This window comes from Gordionus sp. m RMFG-2023, chromosome 1 (genome assembly GCF_954871325.1).
Source record: "Gordionus sp. m RMFG-2023 chromosome 1, tfGorSpeb1-WG-v2, whole genome shotgun sequence".
In the NCBI taxonomy this organism is placed as follows: domain Eukaryota; kingdom Metazoa; phylum Nematomorpha; class Gordioida; order Chordodea; family Parachordodidae; genus Gordionus; species Gordionus sp. m RMFG-2023.
In genome coordinates this window covers 8,843,184-8,858,772 of record NC_088775.1, presented here as the reverse complement: position 1 = coordinate 8,858,772, position 15,589 = coordinate 8,843,184, and the positions used below count along the sequence as shown (strand labels likewise).

The 15,589-nt window shown below is 26.9% G+C and overlaps 1 protein-coding gene across 1 annotated transcript; it reads left to right on the top strand.

Moving 5' to 3' along the window:
• The first annotated feature begins 8,215 nt into the window (after positions 1-8,215).
• LOC135931246 (cytosolic non-specific dipeptidase-like) lies at positions 8,216-9,742 on the top strand. The gene has a single exon (XM_065468224.1). It carries the CDS (start codon positions 8,216-8,218, stop codon positions 9,740-9,742), a length of 1,527 nt encoding a protein of 508 aa, XP_065324296.1.
• Positions 9,743-15,589: the final 5,847 nt, after the last annotated feature.

The following is a 15,589-nucleotide window of genomic DNA, read 5'->3' as shown; positions in this document are numbered from 1 at the left end:
CTTGCATGTTTGCCTATTACAATAAGTACGAATGAAAGGACCTTCTCCAACTTAAGAAGGTTGAAAACTTATTTACGAAATACTACTTCCCAATCTCGGCTAGATGAGTTAGCTTTATTAAATATTTACAGAGATTTGGTTCCAAAGACAAACAAAATTCTTGATGAATTGGCAAATTTCCTTTGAAAATTAAAAATCACATTATAATTATTATAGTATTATATTTGATAAAAAGTTATAAACGTTGTTATTTAAATTATTTTCTAGTCAATATTTTATACATATTACAATTAGTATTTTCAATAAAAAATATTTTATTTTGCTTATATTGTGTGAAAATTTAAGCTGAGGCTAGTTTTCAAAGCCAATTATATATAAAAAAAAAGTCACTAAACTTTATTTCAATTTTATATTAAAAAAATTTTTTTATTAAATTTAATATACCTAACTTAAAATAATAAAAAATATCCATAAGCGCGAATTGGTAAATAAAGTCAAAAATATTAATATAATTATTATTGAATTATGAATAATTTAAAAGAATAGCTCAAACATATGACCCCGTTAAGGCCGAAAAACGCTGGCCGAAAACCAACTAAGGGAAGGTTTGGGGGCGAAGCCCCAAAAAAAATTTCCCCCCTCTTATGAAAATTCTGACGCCACTGTTGCTAATTAAAGCAGTATTAGGATATAGTTAAGTAACATACCAATACGATAATGAAAATGGCTTGAAAGACTATATTCGTGCTAGCATCATATTTATTTTGTTGGTGATTGTATATGTGTACAAGCTGAAACAAATAGTCTTGTATATGTTTTAGACCCGTTATATTATTATGCTTTTGCTCATCATCCATGTAAATAAATCGCTAAAATTGATGCATAAAAGGGTGATGTTTATTAGCCGTAGTAAAACTAACAAGAAATAAGAATTCATTCTTTTGAACCTTATCAGAAAGGCCAAGGAGAAGCTATTGCCCAACATCCCATGAACGGCAATTTATGGCATCGTGAATTCAAAATAAAATGTTTCTATCGCACTTAATTTAAAGCAAAGTTCTGTCTGATTGAAGCAGAAGAATGAAATGTTGCTGACATTCATTTTTGATTTTTTTTCAGCCTTTCTTTTTAAAAATAAAATGATCTTTTTATGAGAAAAAAAATTAAATTATTATATGGAAGGGGAAAAAATATAGTTAAAAAGGATTTTTAATCTAATAAAATATATCATTGTAGAAAATTCGGGTAAGCCCCATTCACAAATTTTTATCTTAATTACAGATTTTTTTTGGTAAATTATTTATTTGCCTCTCCCCTCCTCCCTACAAATAAATTTATGAATATTTATTATTAATAACGATCATATAATTGCTATATAAAGTCGTCGGGTTTTTTTGCGAATCTTAGTTTATTGGCAAATCTTTAAAAAATATCAATTATCTCGGATATATTTATTAAAAAAATTATCAGCTTTGAAAAAATTTTCCAGCATTTGACCCGACATCCGAGGAGCACCAATAATCATTTTTACCGTTTCGATCCGCCGCACCTACTTGTCAAGATTAATTTGAACCGATCTCGGAGTATTTCCGTGGACGTGGCTACGTTTCCGGCCAACTTATGAAGCCCACTCATATATATCCCGGAGGGACCTAAAAATTAAACACGTGATAGATAATATTTTATTCGATTCTCATATTTCTATTTTGAAATCCATTTTTATAAAAAATATACTCGCACTTTATTTAAAATTTTGAGTTATTTTTTTAAAAATAAAAAAATCCAAGTTTAATAAATTTACAAAAACGTAACATCGCCAAATTTTAAAAAAATAAATTTTAAAAATAATCCGGGGAGAACCATTACTAGTCGATAAAACCTATATTTTATTTATTTTCCTTTTTCCCCTCAATTGAATGTACTAAAAAAAAATTCTCTCAAAGTTTAAATAAAACATAAGTTAGAATGTTAAATAAATTAGAGATCTCAGTCAATTACTATTCATAAATAACTTAAAATTTTTTTAATTAAACAAAATTAACGGCTTTTTGAATCGTTGGCAAAAAAAGAACAATAAAATGGCATGTACAAGATTTAATTAAAGGTATTGGTATAATGTAACTTGAATGAATGATATTCAATTAATCGAAAAATAACACCAACAACAATAGGGGAGACTGGGTTTAGGTAAACCCCGGGGCTTGGCTAACCAATTAATCTCATTTTAAAATTGAATACACCAGAAGGTTAAAATTTAATCCTAATATAGTTTTTATTAGTTAACATCTATAGAAATATTTAATTATTAAAAATTTTATTTAAGAAATAAAATTTTGACGAATTCTCAAAAGATTTTTACATGACAGAATTATACTTTTTATTAAAATATATAATTATTTATATGTAAATTAAATTTTAGCAAAGTATAACACTCTTCTATAATTTAGGTAGGTTTTATGAGCATTTATTATATCTAGATATTATTTCAATTATAATTTGTCAATTTAGAGATAGCGGAGCTTGCTAAACCATACATGCCAATTAAGGCAGTTAATAATACAAAAAATTTCAAAATTTTGGAAAGAATTTGCCGTTTTTGATTGGTATTTAGTATTTATGCTAATAAATCATAATCTTTCCTTAAGATCCTTATTATTTTTATGTCCAAATGTTTATTAAATTAACCAAAATTAAGTTTTAATTCTTATATATGTTAGCGTCAATGTGTTATTTTCGGCAATGTACACATTGCCTGATTTTTTTAGGCAATTTGTTACGGTGGTAGGCAGGGTGAATTAGTTATTTAGGCAATGTATTTTATTTTATAAATATATTATTTATTTGAGAGATTAATTTATTATTTAATTGATATTAATTTAATATTTATTTGAGAGGAATTTATTATTTATAAATATATTATTTTTATAATTCAATAAATTTTATGGCGCCATTGCCAAAACTTAATTATATTTTATTTGAAATGTAAATAATAGAACTAAATGTTTATCGTCGTTATTGAGATATTTATAAAATTCCTGGCATGACATATTATATATTTGCTCAGCCTCTAATCTTGTTAAAGCAATCCGATTTCTCTCCTTTTTCCAGGCAGTCCTCATCAGGCTTAAAATGAGCATCAGAATGAGGTAAGGAGAAGACATACTCGCATATTTTTTCCCAAGCATGGGGTTTATCGTTATTACGAAAAAATTCTACCCATTTCTCCTCTGCTTTTAGACCATCTAATTTTAAGTATTTTGGCGAAAAATAGAATTACAATCTCTACAAACAAGATATCAATGTCTTTCGGTATTTTTAATATATTTATTAAATTATAAAACCATCAATTGATGGTTTCTGTTCCAAGGTCATAATATTTATACATTTGTAAATAGAGTTATTAAAATCAAATTTTGATTGTAAATATTCTAAAATTGTTTTAATAAAAATATCTGCTTCATTTAAAAATGTATTAAGAGTATTATTTGAACATTTTAATATAATATTAGCAATAGCGCCATAAAATTTATTATCAATTTTTAACTGTAGAGATGAACAGAGCTATGGCATATTTTGTGAATCTTTTTTAAAAGGAGTATTCTGATTGCAAAGGAATATTAATTGCAATAAGTAGATTTCCTACATGTGAAACGAACCCCAAATATGTTTCTGCCATTTCATAATCAAAAAAATTTTTCAAAATTTTAGGACAGCTTTTTAAATCTCTATTTAAGAAGTATTTTTTTAAGGTTTGTAAAATTTTAAAATTCTATCGATGGCAGGTATTAATGACAACCACCTGATAGGTATATTTCGCAACAACTCATACCGTTCCAAGTTTTTAATTCATTAACTCTTTTAGTTGATAAATTTAATTCGTTAAAACATTTCATCTCAATTTTTCGACATCCTCAGATAGTATATTCATTGCCTTCTTGCAAGAATTATGTAGTATATGGCATATACAGCCAATTGGTATTAATTTATTATTGTGCTGCCTCAATTCGGTAACTTTGGTTTTTGCCAAAATTTACAGAGGCATTATCAGCGCAGAAAGCTGACATGCAAATCATTTGTAACCCTGAATCAGCTATATTTAATGTGGCTAGCTACATTGTTGGATTTTTTAATTTCCAAGGAAAAAATTTTAACAGTTTTATTGAAATGTTCTTATTCTTGTTGAAATAGCGAAGGATCGAGGGAAATGTTTTAATATTTCCCTTATTAAATGCATCTGTTAGAATTGCATGTGGATGCCCATCTTTTAAAATCATCTAGAATTGACCTCTAGGATTCAGGTACTAAAACACTTGTTATAGCCTTGCTCATTTTTGTTTTGCCATAAGTAAGGTTTGCACTTATATTGGAGTCGTTAAATATCATGAAAAAGATTCGACCGACCCACATTGTGATGATATAGCTCTGTGAATGTTAGACTACATGATAGATGTATACGATTTCCGCAAATGTAGTTACATCTGTATTATTTATTATTATTGAGAATATTTTTGTATTGCAATCGATGTAGATATACTCCCGTGTACTCTTATATGAATGCAAGATTTATTATTGGATAAAAATAAAACAGGATAGAAAGTAATTTACAAACTAGACATGTTTTTCGAATAAATATTTAAAATTTATTTTAAAAATATAAAAATAATCAATTAATGTCTCTCAAAATTATTATTTATATATTAAAAACGTTAAAATACTAAAAAAAAAATGCGGGAGAAATTAAAAAATTGCGGAAGATTTTTGCAGGAGATTTCTAATTGCGGTAGTTTTGCGGGAGAGAGCTGTCTGCGTGTAAACTAAAAAATTGCGGGAGTCTCCGGCTGATGGAGGGAGACATGGCAACCCTGATCTCATGGGCTATGGGCAAAGGCTTTATTTGGGATTAATAATGTATCTTATCCTTCCCCACCAATATACAAAGTAAACTACTTATTCTACCTGAGACTAAAAAAATAAACAATTACAAAGGCCTCAGCAATTTCATATTCTCGCTAATTGCAACTTCTACTAACTTATAGTTTGCTGCCATCATCTTTAAGTTTTTTTAAAAATTTAGCTCCCAAAATTAAATTACAAACTTTGGAACCTATGGAATTCTTATTTAACTATCATTCCTTTTTAAGCACTCAATTATGTTTTTCTTAAAATTATTTTGGGTCGAAATATTTTATAGTTATTAAATAGGAGTGTTTGCTTCAGCTTTAATTTCTGACTAGAATTTAGTTAGCAGGGAATTTTTTTTACTTTCAAGCACTAATTATACAATGCCTTTTAGGTTAAAGAGGTAAGGAGAAAACACAGATTCCCAATAAGGTTAATTTACAAGAGGGCCAAAAAACGTCGAATTTTGAAATATATAACTCTAAACACACGTCACTCGTTTTTTTTATGAAACTTTATATTTATTTAATTTCCTCAGTATTTTTTTAAATTTAATCGAGTGATTTAAAAACAAATATATATGGATATATAATGCTAAAATTTACAAAAAAATTATTATACCCTCTAATATTTTTATTCAAGCAAGATAGATGGGCTCCCGATTATAGCCCAAGGGTCGCCTTTTTACCAAATTTTACCCTAATCATAAATTTCTGATAAAAACGCGCATACCTCGAGATCCTTTTTTAAACTCAATTATAGAATTATCATAATACATTAATATAATTAACGAAATATAATCCTCTTTTATCTCGTCTTCCACTGATCGAACCTTATATTGATTTTTTAAAGGCCTCCATAAATTTTTCTTTAAAGCTTGAAACGAGCTAAATGATTGTGGCCTATTTTCATAAATCGGCATATTTCATTTTTAATTCACAATTAAAAAAATAAAATTTAAAGATGATTTTTAAAAAATTTTTATCAACTATTTTATTATTTTTCGAGGATAGCAAAAGAAATTATAACCGCCTAAGAGAATCTTTGAACGATTATGTGCGAATCCCTGGCATACAATACTCCCAGCATCCAGAGTGATTTAATTCATGATTTTTAAATTAATACAATTCAGATCGTAAATAAAAGTCATAGATTAACCGTTTATAAAATATTATTATATAGGATAATAAAATGGCGTTTCACCAGGTTATGTGTTCAATGGCTCATCAAGATTTATTTTATTGCATGAATTATCGGTCCATAAATGTTATAATAATCGGAATCAACTTATCAGGATAAAACTGCATGGCTAAAAAAATAATTGTATATTGGCTCAAGTATTGTTTAGCTGTTTCATAATTTAATTAAAGATTTATAACATTTAATAAAGGTCAGACTAGCATTAAAAAAGTAGACATATAGACTTATGGCGTCTTTAGAAAATTTGATATCAAAATAAGATGCTTGGTTACTATTTACGCGAAAATGATTATAATGATTTTTTACACATGAGCACTAAGGTTAAACGATTGTTTAGTAAAATAATACAAGTACGCCTTTACATTTGAAAACAGAAAAGGTCAAATACCGATCCCATTAAATCATAGCGGAGAAGCATCCCATTTTTTAATATAATTTATAACAAATTTTTTATGTGAAAATATGATTATAAAATGAAAAGTTTCCAAGTATTGTTTATCCGTATTTTAAGATTTTTTCACGCACTTTTTTGAAATAGAATTCTGAGATTATTTTATAAAATTAAATGGGAGGGGGGGGGGGGTGTTATTAATTTGAAAGCTAATTTTTATTTAATATATATATAAATGTTTTGTGAACACATACATTTTAACTTATGTTTTCATAGGAAAGGTGGGTTCAACCCTCGAACACCCCCTTGTCAATGCCTCTAAATATTTTTTGATGGGGTCATGCGAGAGGTTTTAATTCCCCCCCCCCTACATTATCTACACCACTGACAAGATATTATATCGATTACTTGTACTCTTGTTTAAAACTGGTTAGATCGTTTTGGCTTCTATAAATCATAAAAGAGGGTTCCTGGTTTTGGGATTTGTCCCAGTTTCGAGGGTTTCAGATTCTGCTTCCTTTGATAAAAAAAATCCCCAAAATTTTTTATATTAAGTTTATTTTACAAAAAAAATTATCATTTCTTAAGTGGTCAAGGGTTAAAAATAGGTCAGATATGGGGAAATTGTTATACAATTTTTTTTTCAAGTTTTTGTTCAAGGTAATTATGTCAGAGAGATTTATGTTAGCGAAAACTTTTAAATCCCCTCCTCCATTACACCTATGATAAAGGGCTTAGTACTTAGAAACAAAAGTATTTGATGAATCAAATGGCCTATCTCCGAAGTTCCCTTTTCAGGGAATTTTATTTATCAATAACAAGAGCTTTGTTATTAAATATTATTATTTTTAAAAAAATATATAATAGTTCTCTCCATTTCTTTTCACTTATAAAAAAAATGAAAATATTTTAATAATAAATAATTTACAAAAAATAACTTAACACAATCATTATTATATTACACTGTTAAGTCATGATTGGAGATCATATATGATTGTTTTCTACCTAATTAAAAGGGTTGAGCTTTCATTTAATTATAATGTTAATTCTAAGGTATAATTATTAAATTAATAAATATTTTTATCTCTTCAAAAATATAACAAAACGATTAATAAATAAATAAAATTTGTTGGTATAAATTTAACCGAAAATATTCTTCATTTATAACTGACTAATATTTTAATTTAAAAGAATAAAGATAGTTAATTACATATTCCTAAAAAAGTGAAATATATATATTTTTTACACAATACACTATAAATGAAATAATCAAAAACATATTATTTAGAATGAAATATAAAAAAATTAACACTGATAAATATCTCAATATATAATTATAAGTTAATTATTACATTATTTAAAAATAGAGTTAATCTTAATGTCCTCTGTGAATTCATCAATTTTAATTAAATTTTCCAGCCCGTCTGTTAATATTTGAAATGTTAAAATTATTTAGGCTCTTTACCACAGGATAACCTGTAGATGATTATGATCTACATATGCACTATCATTAATAATTTTAATAATATATATAAAATATTAAATAAATTTATTTTAATTATATAGATATTCAACGAAAATATGTTAGCTAAATTATTCCGCGTCTGTCTACCTGCTTTAGTTTGGATATATATCTGTAAATATGTCATTATAAAAATAGTTTGTTTTGGAGAAAATAATTTTGAAAAATATGAATTGTCTAATTCAAACAAGAATTGCCAGATAATGGATGAAAAACGTTTACAATATATTTTTAATCACATCAATAATAATAAAGTAAATTATATTAAAGATTTATCAGAAGTTATAAGGTTTCATAGTATTTCTGCATTTCCCGAATATAAACCAGAACTTATACACGTAGTCAAATGGTCTCAATCATTTTTAAGGAGTATGGGCTTTAAATCTGATGTTAAATTTATAAATTACAATATCAAGGAGAACAATATAAGAAGGAATAACCCACACAAACATTTAACCAAATTGCGTTACAGACAAAATCAATCGTTTCAAACTTTCGGCCCTCCTTTCCTATTCAGCACCTTACCTAATTCGAAATCTTCACAACCTAATAACATAACTCTCCTCATATATGGCCACTTAGACACAGTACCCGCACGCAAATCCGATGGATGGAAATCGGATCCATTTATATTGACTAAAGTTAAACACGATTTTTATGGGCGCGGTGTAACCGATAACAAAGGTCCTATTTTGGCTTGGATGAATGCTATTAGAGCATTGATTGATCTTGACATTTGCATACCCGTGAAAATAAAGTTTTTTCTGGAATCAGCAGAGGAATCAGGATCATTTGGTATGGAAAGAATATTAAAGCAAGAATCAAGTTTTTTCAAAGAGATAGACTATGCTGTGATATCCGATAATTTTTGCCCTAACATAAAAAATCCATGTTTAACTTATGGACTCAGGGGCTTAATCTATTTTTACCTGCAAATTCAAAGCGCAGCAGAAGATCTACATTCCGGAGTATACGGGGGTTCCGTCCATGAATCGATGGCTGAGCTAGTAGACATTTTATCCAAGTTGAGTAATGCTACAACCGGCCGGATAACAATCCCAGGAATATATGATGATATTAAATCCTTAACCGCTGATGAAATAAAAGCTTACTCCAATTTTGATTTTAATTTGGAAGATTACAAAAATGCAGTAAGATCTTTAGGCCTATTACATTTCTCAAAAATAGAGGAACTGTCGTATAAATGGAGAGAGCCATCTTTAAGTATACACGGTATAGAAGGAGCTTATTCTGGGGTTGGTGCCAAAACAGTTATACCTCACAAGGTTATAGGTAAATTTTCGATAAGGGTTGCTTCTCACCAAAACGTTCAAAAGATAAAAAATAATGTTATCAATTATATAACTAGATTACACGAGCAACGTAGCACTGGAAATTCTCTCAATGTAGTAATTGAGGATGAGGTTGACTCGTGGCTTACAAATTATAAGAATTATAATTTTCAATTGGCATCTGAAGCTATTAAAAGGGTATATGGTAGGTATCCGGATTTAACCCGAGATGGAGGTACAGTTCCAGCTGCGGTATACTTATCGAAATATCTAAAAGATCCAAATAATAGTTTAATACTAATACCCCTATCATATGCTGCAGATGGAGCCCATTCAGAAAACGAACACATCAATATTAATCGTTATATTATGAGTATAAAAAGTTTAGTTTCGTATATATATGAAATAGCCAAACATCATTCTTCTAGATCAATCTAATTAAAAATTTCTATTGTTTTATTAATCGTATATTTTTACTCATTAGAATACAATATTTATTTTTTATTTATATTTTTTGATTCGTAATATGAATAAAGCAAAAGGCCATATATTATTAGATTAGAGATTTAATAAGTTTTTAGGAATTTATTTTATCAGATCGTTTTAATTTTTTCTCTGGTAGATAAATTAGTATATAATTAATTACCCTAAAATTAAATATTAGCTTGGATAATTTTTTTTATATTTGGAGTACTGATATATAACGTCAATAGTTATTGATTTTTTAATATATTTTTATAAATATATAAGATAACGTCGAAAATTATCCTTATTAACAAAAAAGTCGTTATTTTCTAATGGTGTGTGCAGTTCAGTTGCTAGAGGAATTCAGGCGGGAACAGGTATTTTCTAAAGCTAATTTATAAGTAGATATAACAGTGCTGCCAAATATTTAACAAAGAACTCTCTAGAAAAATTCTTTAAATTTCAATTCACTTTAATCAAATTTTTATTCTTAGATTTGCCCTTTATTTTATATCTCAATTTTTTTTTGTAAATTTCAATTAATTTTTATTTAATATTTACATTGAAAATTATATATTAAATCCAACAAATTCTAAAGATATGGCTGATTATTATATTCATATTTTATAGTTAACGCGTGTGTCTGTGGCAGCTTTATGATTATTTAACCAAGATATTACAAAAGGTGGGGCATCCTAATCCAATAAACGTTTACCTATTAAAAATATCACCATTAAATCTGAGATATGTTTCAAAGTTAGTGAATTTCTCACTTTTTGTGCTATTTAATTCATCGAGTTAAAACCTAATTCAACTTCGACATTATATAAATTGATTTACGATTTTTTTTGTTTTCTCATTGATGTAGGAATGGTAGTGTCGCCAGATTATATATAATTATCAACAAAATCTCTATAGTTAATTCGATCTATATTGGTTTTTAATATTTTGATAAAGATGGTAATTTTCTTCTCCATCATGATAATAAATTATCGTTCTACTTATTTATTGGGTCTCCAACATTAAGGGGAACATCTCAGTAGCGAATATAATGAAGTGATATATTACAAGAATTAGGCAATTTTCAAAGTGGTGATGATCAAAATATTTCATGTGATATCATAAATTTCAGAAGTAACTGCCACATGTTTAATCGCAAATTATGTGGAAAGCAGTAACTTTCATAAGCAACAATCAGATTCAGGCCTCAAGTTAATGGAATGGACTTTGTGAGAAGTGACATTTTACTAACAATTCCTGGATCTACTTCTTCTTCAGAAATAAATTATCGATTTGAGGTAATATTTTAACTAAGAAATTGATTAAAGATCTCAACAACAGAAAAGTTTATTAAAATATATTAAAGAAAATGATAATATTGAATATGAATCATAACAAGGCTATGTCACGGAGAGTGAAACATTAGTTATTGAATGACAATGAATTTAAAAAATATTATAAAATTAATATTATAGATTCATTTTACTAATATGCAAATTTAAGTTACATATATTTGAATTTGACCGGTAAAATATCAGTCAATTAACCGAATTATAATTAACCGGTCAAATACGAAACCCTGATAATCATTATTCATCCGTTAAAATATTTTATTAAAATGGACCTTATCGCACTTTTAATAAAATTTTGGCGTTTAGAAAATTACAATATGTTGGCTGACGTCGTCTATTATTGCCCTGGTGTTTTGGAAACTAATTAGTTTTTGTGTAGATGCATAAATAAAGAGAAATTGTCATAAATGTTAGTAAGAAAAGCCAAGGAATAACGAAACAAAGGGCAAATGAGACCAATTAAATTTATTTTAGAAATTACTAAATCTAAGGTTTGAAATTTAATCCTTATAATAGAAAAATATGATATTTAACGAAACAAAGGGCAAATGAGACCAATCAAATTTATTTTAGAAATTACTAAATCTAAGGTTTGAATTAATCCTTATAATAGAAAAATATGATATTCACCTCAAAAATTTTATTTTCCATTAACTCACTAAAATCGCTCTTAAATTTTTTATCGCGAATATTTTAAGAGTTTATGTTAACTTAATTTTGTTTGGAATAAAACTAAAAGATTAAATATCATATATTAATATAATATATCATAAAATAAACTCTCTTCTATCACCTGTCGAAATTTTATGTCACAATTTCATCTAGCTATTTATTTTTTTTATCAAGAATGAGGACTAGGGGCACGTCGGAGTGGGGTTCGCAGGACTTGTTTTTATCAATAAAATTTAAATAATATTTTATAACTGAAATTTTTTTTTGATATAATCATATTTGTGATCATATGTAAACTTCTTTAACTGCCAGGGTTTTTTCAATTGAAAAATAGAAATAATTTTCTAAAAAAAAGTAATTACATTTTATATATGTTAAATAAATCATTTAATCATTACCGTTTGAGGTGGCTGGCAATATTTTATTTATTCCCAATATTAGAAGAGTTAATATGAATCCGATCCGCTGTGTCCTGGTCTTTCATATAGCTTAGACTAACAGTACTTTAAACAAAAAAATTAAATAAAAAACTTGCAACAATCATAAAATTTATTTATTTAAATGCTAGTTAAAAAAAATTGATTTTCAAACAGCAAAGAAAGAGAATCAATTTATCTATCGATATTCAGAATCGTTTTAAAAATATCAAGATTTTGTGAATTGCTAGGTTTATGGATTCTGTTCACTCATATTGGTAATCTATGGAAAACTTAACTTTACAGTTATTCGGGGGTCTACAACGGAAAGGTTTAATAAAAATAAACAGTGGGTGGGCAGGTTAGTTTATAATATTTTACGGGTGAGATACGCAGGGCGAATATTTATTAAACATTGTTTATTACAAAAATTTGTATATTTTTATTTTATAAATTTATGTTAAAAATATATAAACCAAATAAAAAAGAACTAAACTAATCTATCAAATTATTTATAAACATCTGGTAGGTGAGTGCAACATTTCAATTTGATCTATAAACGGATGGACAATAATCTTCTTTCAGAACTATATGCTGGCGGTCTAATATTTTTTTCAAAACTATGGGCTAAAACCCCCCGTTACAGCCCCTTAATGCTTAAGTAATTAAGATTAGATTTATTGAAATTTGGTCTCAGGAAAATTTACAGGAAAAGGCAGAGTTGGGCAGTATGCCGAATTGTATTTTAAATGCTAATAAAAAGTGTTTGATTACGATTTCAAATAAATAGGAATACTAAAAACTTTTAATTGTATTTTATTATATTATAAATTGTATTATAAATGTAAAATTTGAAATTTATATCTTTAAGTGTTAATTTGTGATCCGAGGTAAGAAAAGAATCAAGCATACCTGCGTAATCCCATTTTATTAAATTGAGCAACGTTCATGCTGAAAATGAAATTGAAGAAATAAATTTTTTTGATGAAGATAATATAGAACTAGAAGATATAGATTCTGGTTCCACGGAATTAAGATATTCTGATGTTTAATGATATTTTTAGCAGATTGTATATTTGAACAAGCGGAAAAAAATAGTCTCTTTGTTGGCCCGTTATGTTATGCTTAAAGGAGAATAAGTCGACGGAGATGCGGATGTAATTGGTATATACGGGAAACATTATACTAACGTTTATTATTATTAAGAGGGTTGCCACATATTTTATATTTCCCACCACGCAATAAATTCTGTGCCACTGGAAATAACCTTTCATAATGTATCTCTCCACACTAAACGCCATTATCAATAATATATGGAATACTTTTAAAGTTTTGGCTAGCGCAGGCTATTAACGTGAACCAAATGAAAATGGTGTTTTCATATGTGATTATTATCTTGCTCCCGATGTAAATAAATCGCTAAGATTAATGCATAAAAGGGTGATGTTTATTAGCCGCAGTAAAACTAACAAGAAATAAGAATTAGTTCTTTTGAACCTTATCAGAAAGGCCAATGAGAAGTGCCCATCATCCCGTGAAGCGTGATTAATGGTATTGCGAATTCATAATAAAATGTCTTCAACTACACTTAATTTAAAGCTACGTTCTGTCTGATTGAAGAATGATACATTGCTGACATTCATTTTTTATTTTTATCCCTTTCTTTTTAAAAATAAAATGATGCTTTTATGTGATAAGAAATAAACTAAATTATTATGAAAGGGAAATAAAATATTGGTAAAAAGGTTTTAATTAATCTAAATATATTATTGATGTAAATATTTTATATTTTTTAAATATAAACTATTTTTTATTATTCATTTATCTTTAAAACATGTAAACAAAATATAAAAATAAAAAAATGAATATATATATATTAAAAGTGAATGTATATTTTAAAAATATCGATGGCTCTAAAAGGAGCTTATAGTAAGATAAAGGAATTTTTTTAAGAAAAGCAAAATTAAATGTAAAAAAATATACACTAAATAATATCGGTATATTTTTACATTTTTATTGAAAAGAAAACTAATTATAAATTCAAAATCAATTTTATAATTTTATAGTAATCATGCATGAAAATAATTTTATTTAAATTTTTAGGACGTTAGGATAATTCCTTTGAATTCAACGATAAAGTGAGTAATTTTAATTTATTTATTTTAATAAAAGTAAAATATAATTATAAAACTTGATAAAATTAAATCATAAATTAAATAAAAAAATTAAAGCACAATACAAAATATTACATGTCGTAGATTTACAATATATCTAATTTTATCAATTATCATATGACAATCAAATAATTTTTACCAATATAGCGAATTATATATTTTACAGAAAACTATAAAATATTGATAAGGACATCATAAAATATCTTTTAAAGACATTGTGGGATGAATAATATAAAAATTAATTTATAATATTATTTTTATTTATAATTAATAGATGGCGTTAAATAATTGAATGCAAATTGTTGCTATATTTATTATCAAGAGCATTGATTAGTAAAATTTGTTAAATAATTAACTGTAATATATTCTCTAACTGTAAAAAATGTCTGTAAAAGTAGAATTTCCTAGTATTTTGTAAGCTATTCTATAAATAGAGGAATATCAACTGTCTACTGACTTTTTATAAATAAATTTCTTATACTTGTTTGGAATAAATTATTACTATTTTATATTAATGTATATACAAATAATTTATTATATTTTATATCTAATAAAAATATATTTCATATTTGTTCCAGGCTTATTTTTTTTATTAAAAATAACCTCCTATATCGTAAAAATATTTTATGACTATATATGGACTAAGGTAACCCCCAAAATGGGGTCTGGCGGCGAAACCCAGAAATTTTTTAATTCCCCCCCCCCTTTAGGAAAATCCTGGCTATACCTATGTCTAAGCATATCCCAAGTATAGATGTTCATTCACAGGGTCGCGTTCATTGATAATATAAGATAGTTGCTCTTTATTATGTTTCTAGCCAGCCTCTGATGCAGGTAGTAACTAAGGTCAATTCTGCGAAATTTTTATCGCGAATATCGTTTATGCGAAAATTTTTTATACTGAAGTTAATATCCCGAGACCAATTCCGCGAATTTTTTCCCACAAAACATTTATAGAGAAGACAATAATATGGCGAACCAATTGTCAACAATTTTTTCTCTAAGCCATAACCACAAATCAGAGCAAATATATTTCAGTGAAACTTTTACCGCGAACTCGTTATAGGAAAACATTTATCGCAACTCTATATAGCGAATTTTCTACCGCGAAGTTATAATCTCGAGAACATTACTTCGAAACAATAAATATATTGCGAATTTATTAATTAAAGGAAAATAACATAATATGTACCCAAAAAGTTTCTT

Excerpts from the sequence above, each read along its gene's own strand:
- LOC135931246 (XM_065468224.1), top strand. The coding sequence starts at position 8,216 with ATGGATGAAAAACGTTTACAATATATTTTTAATCACATCAATAATAAT.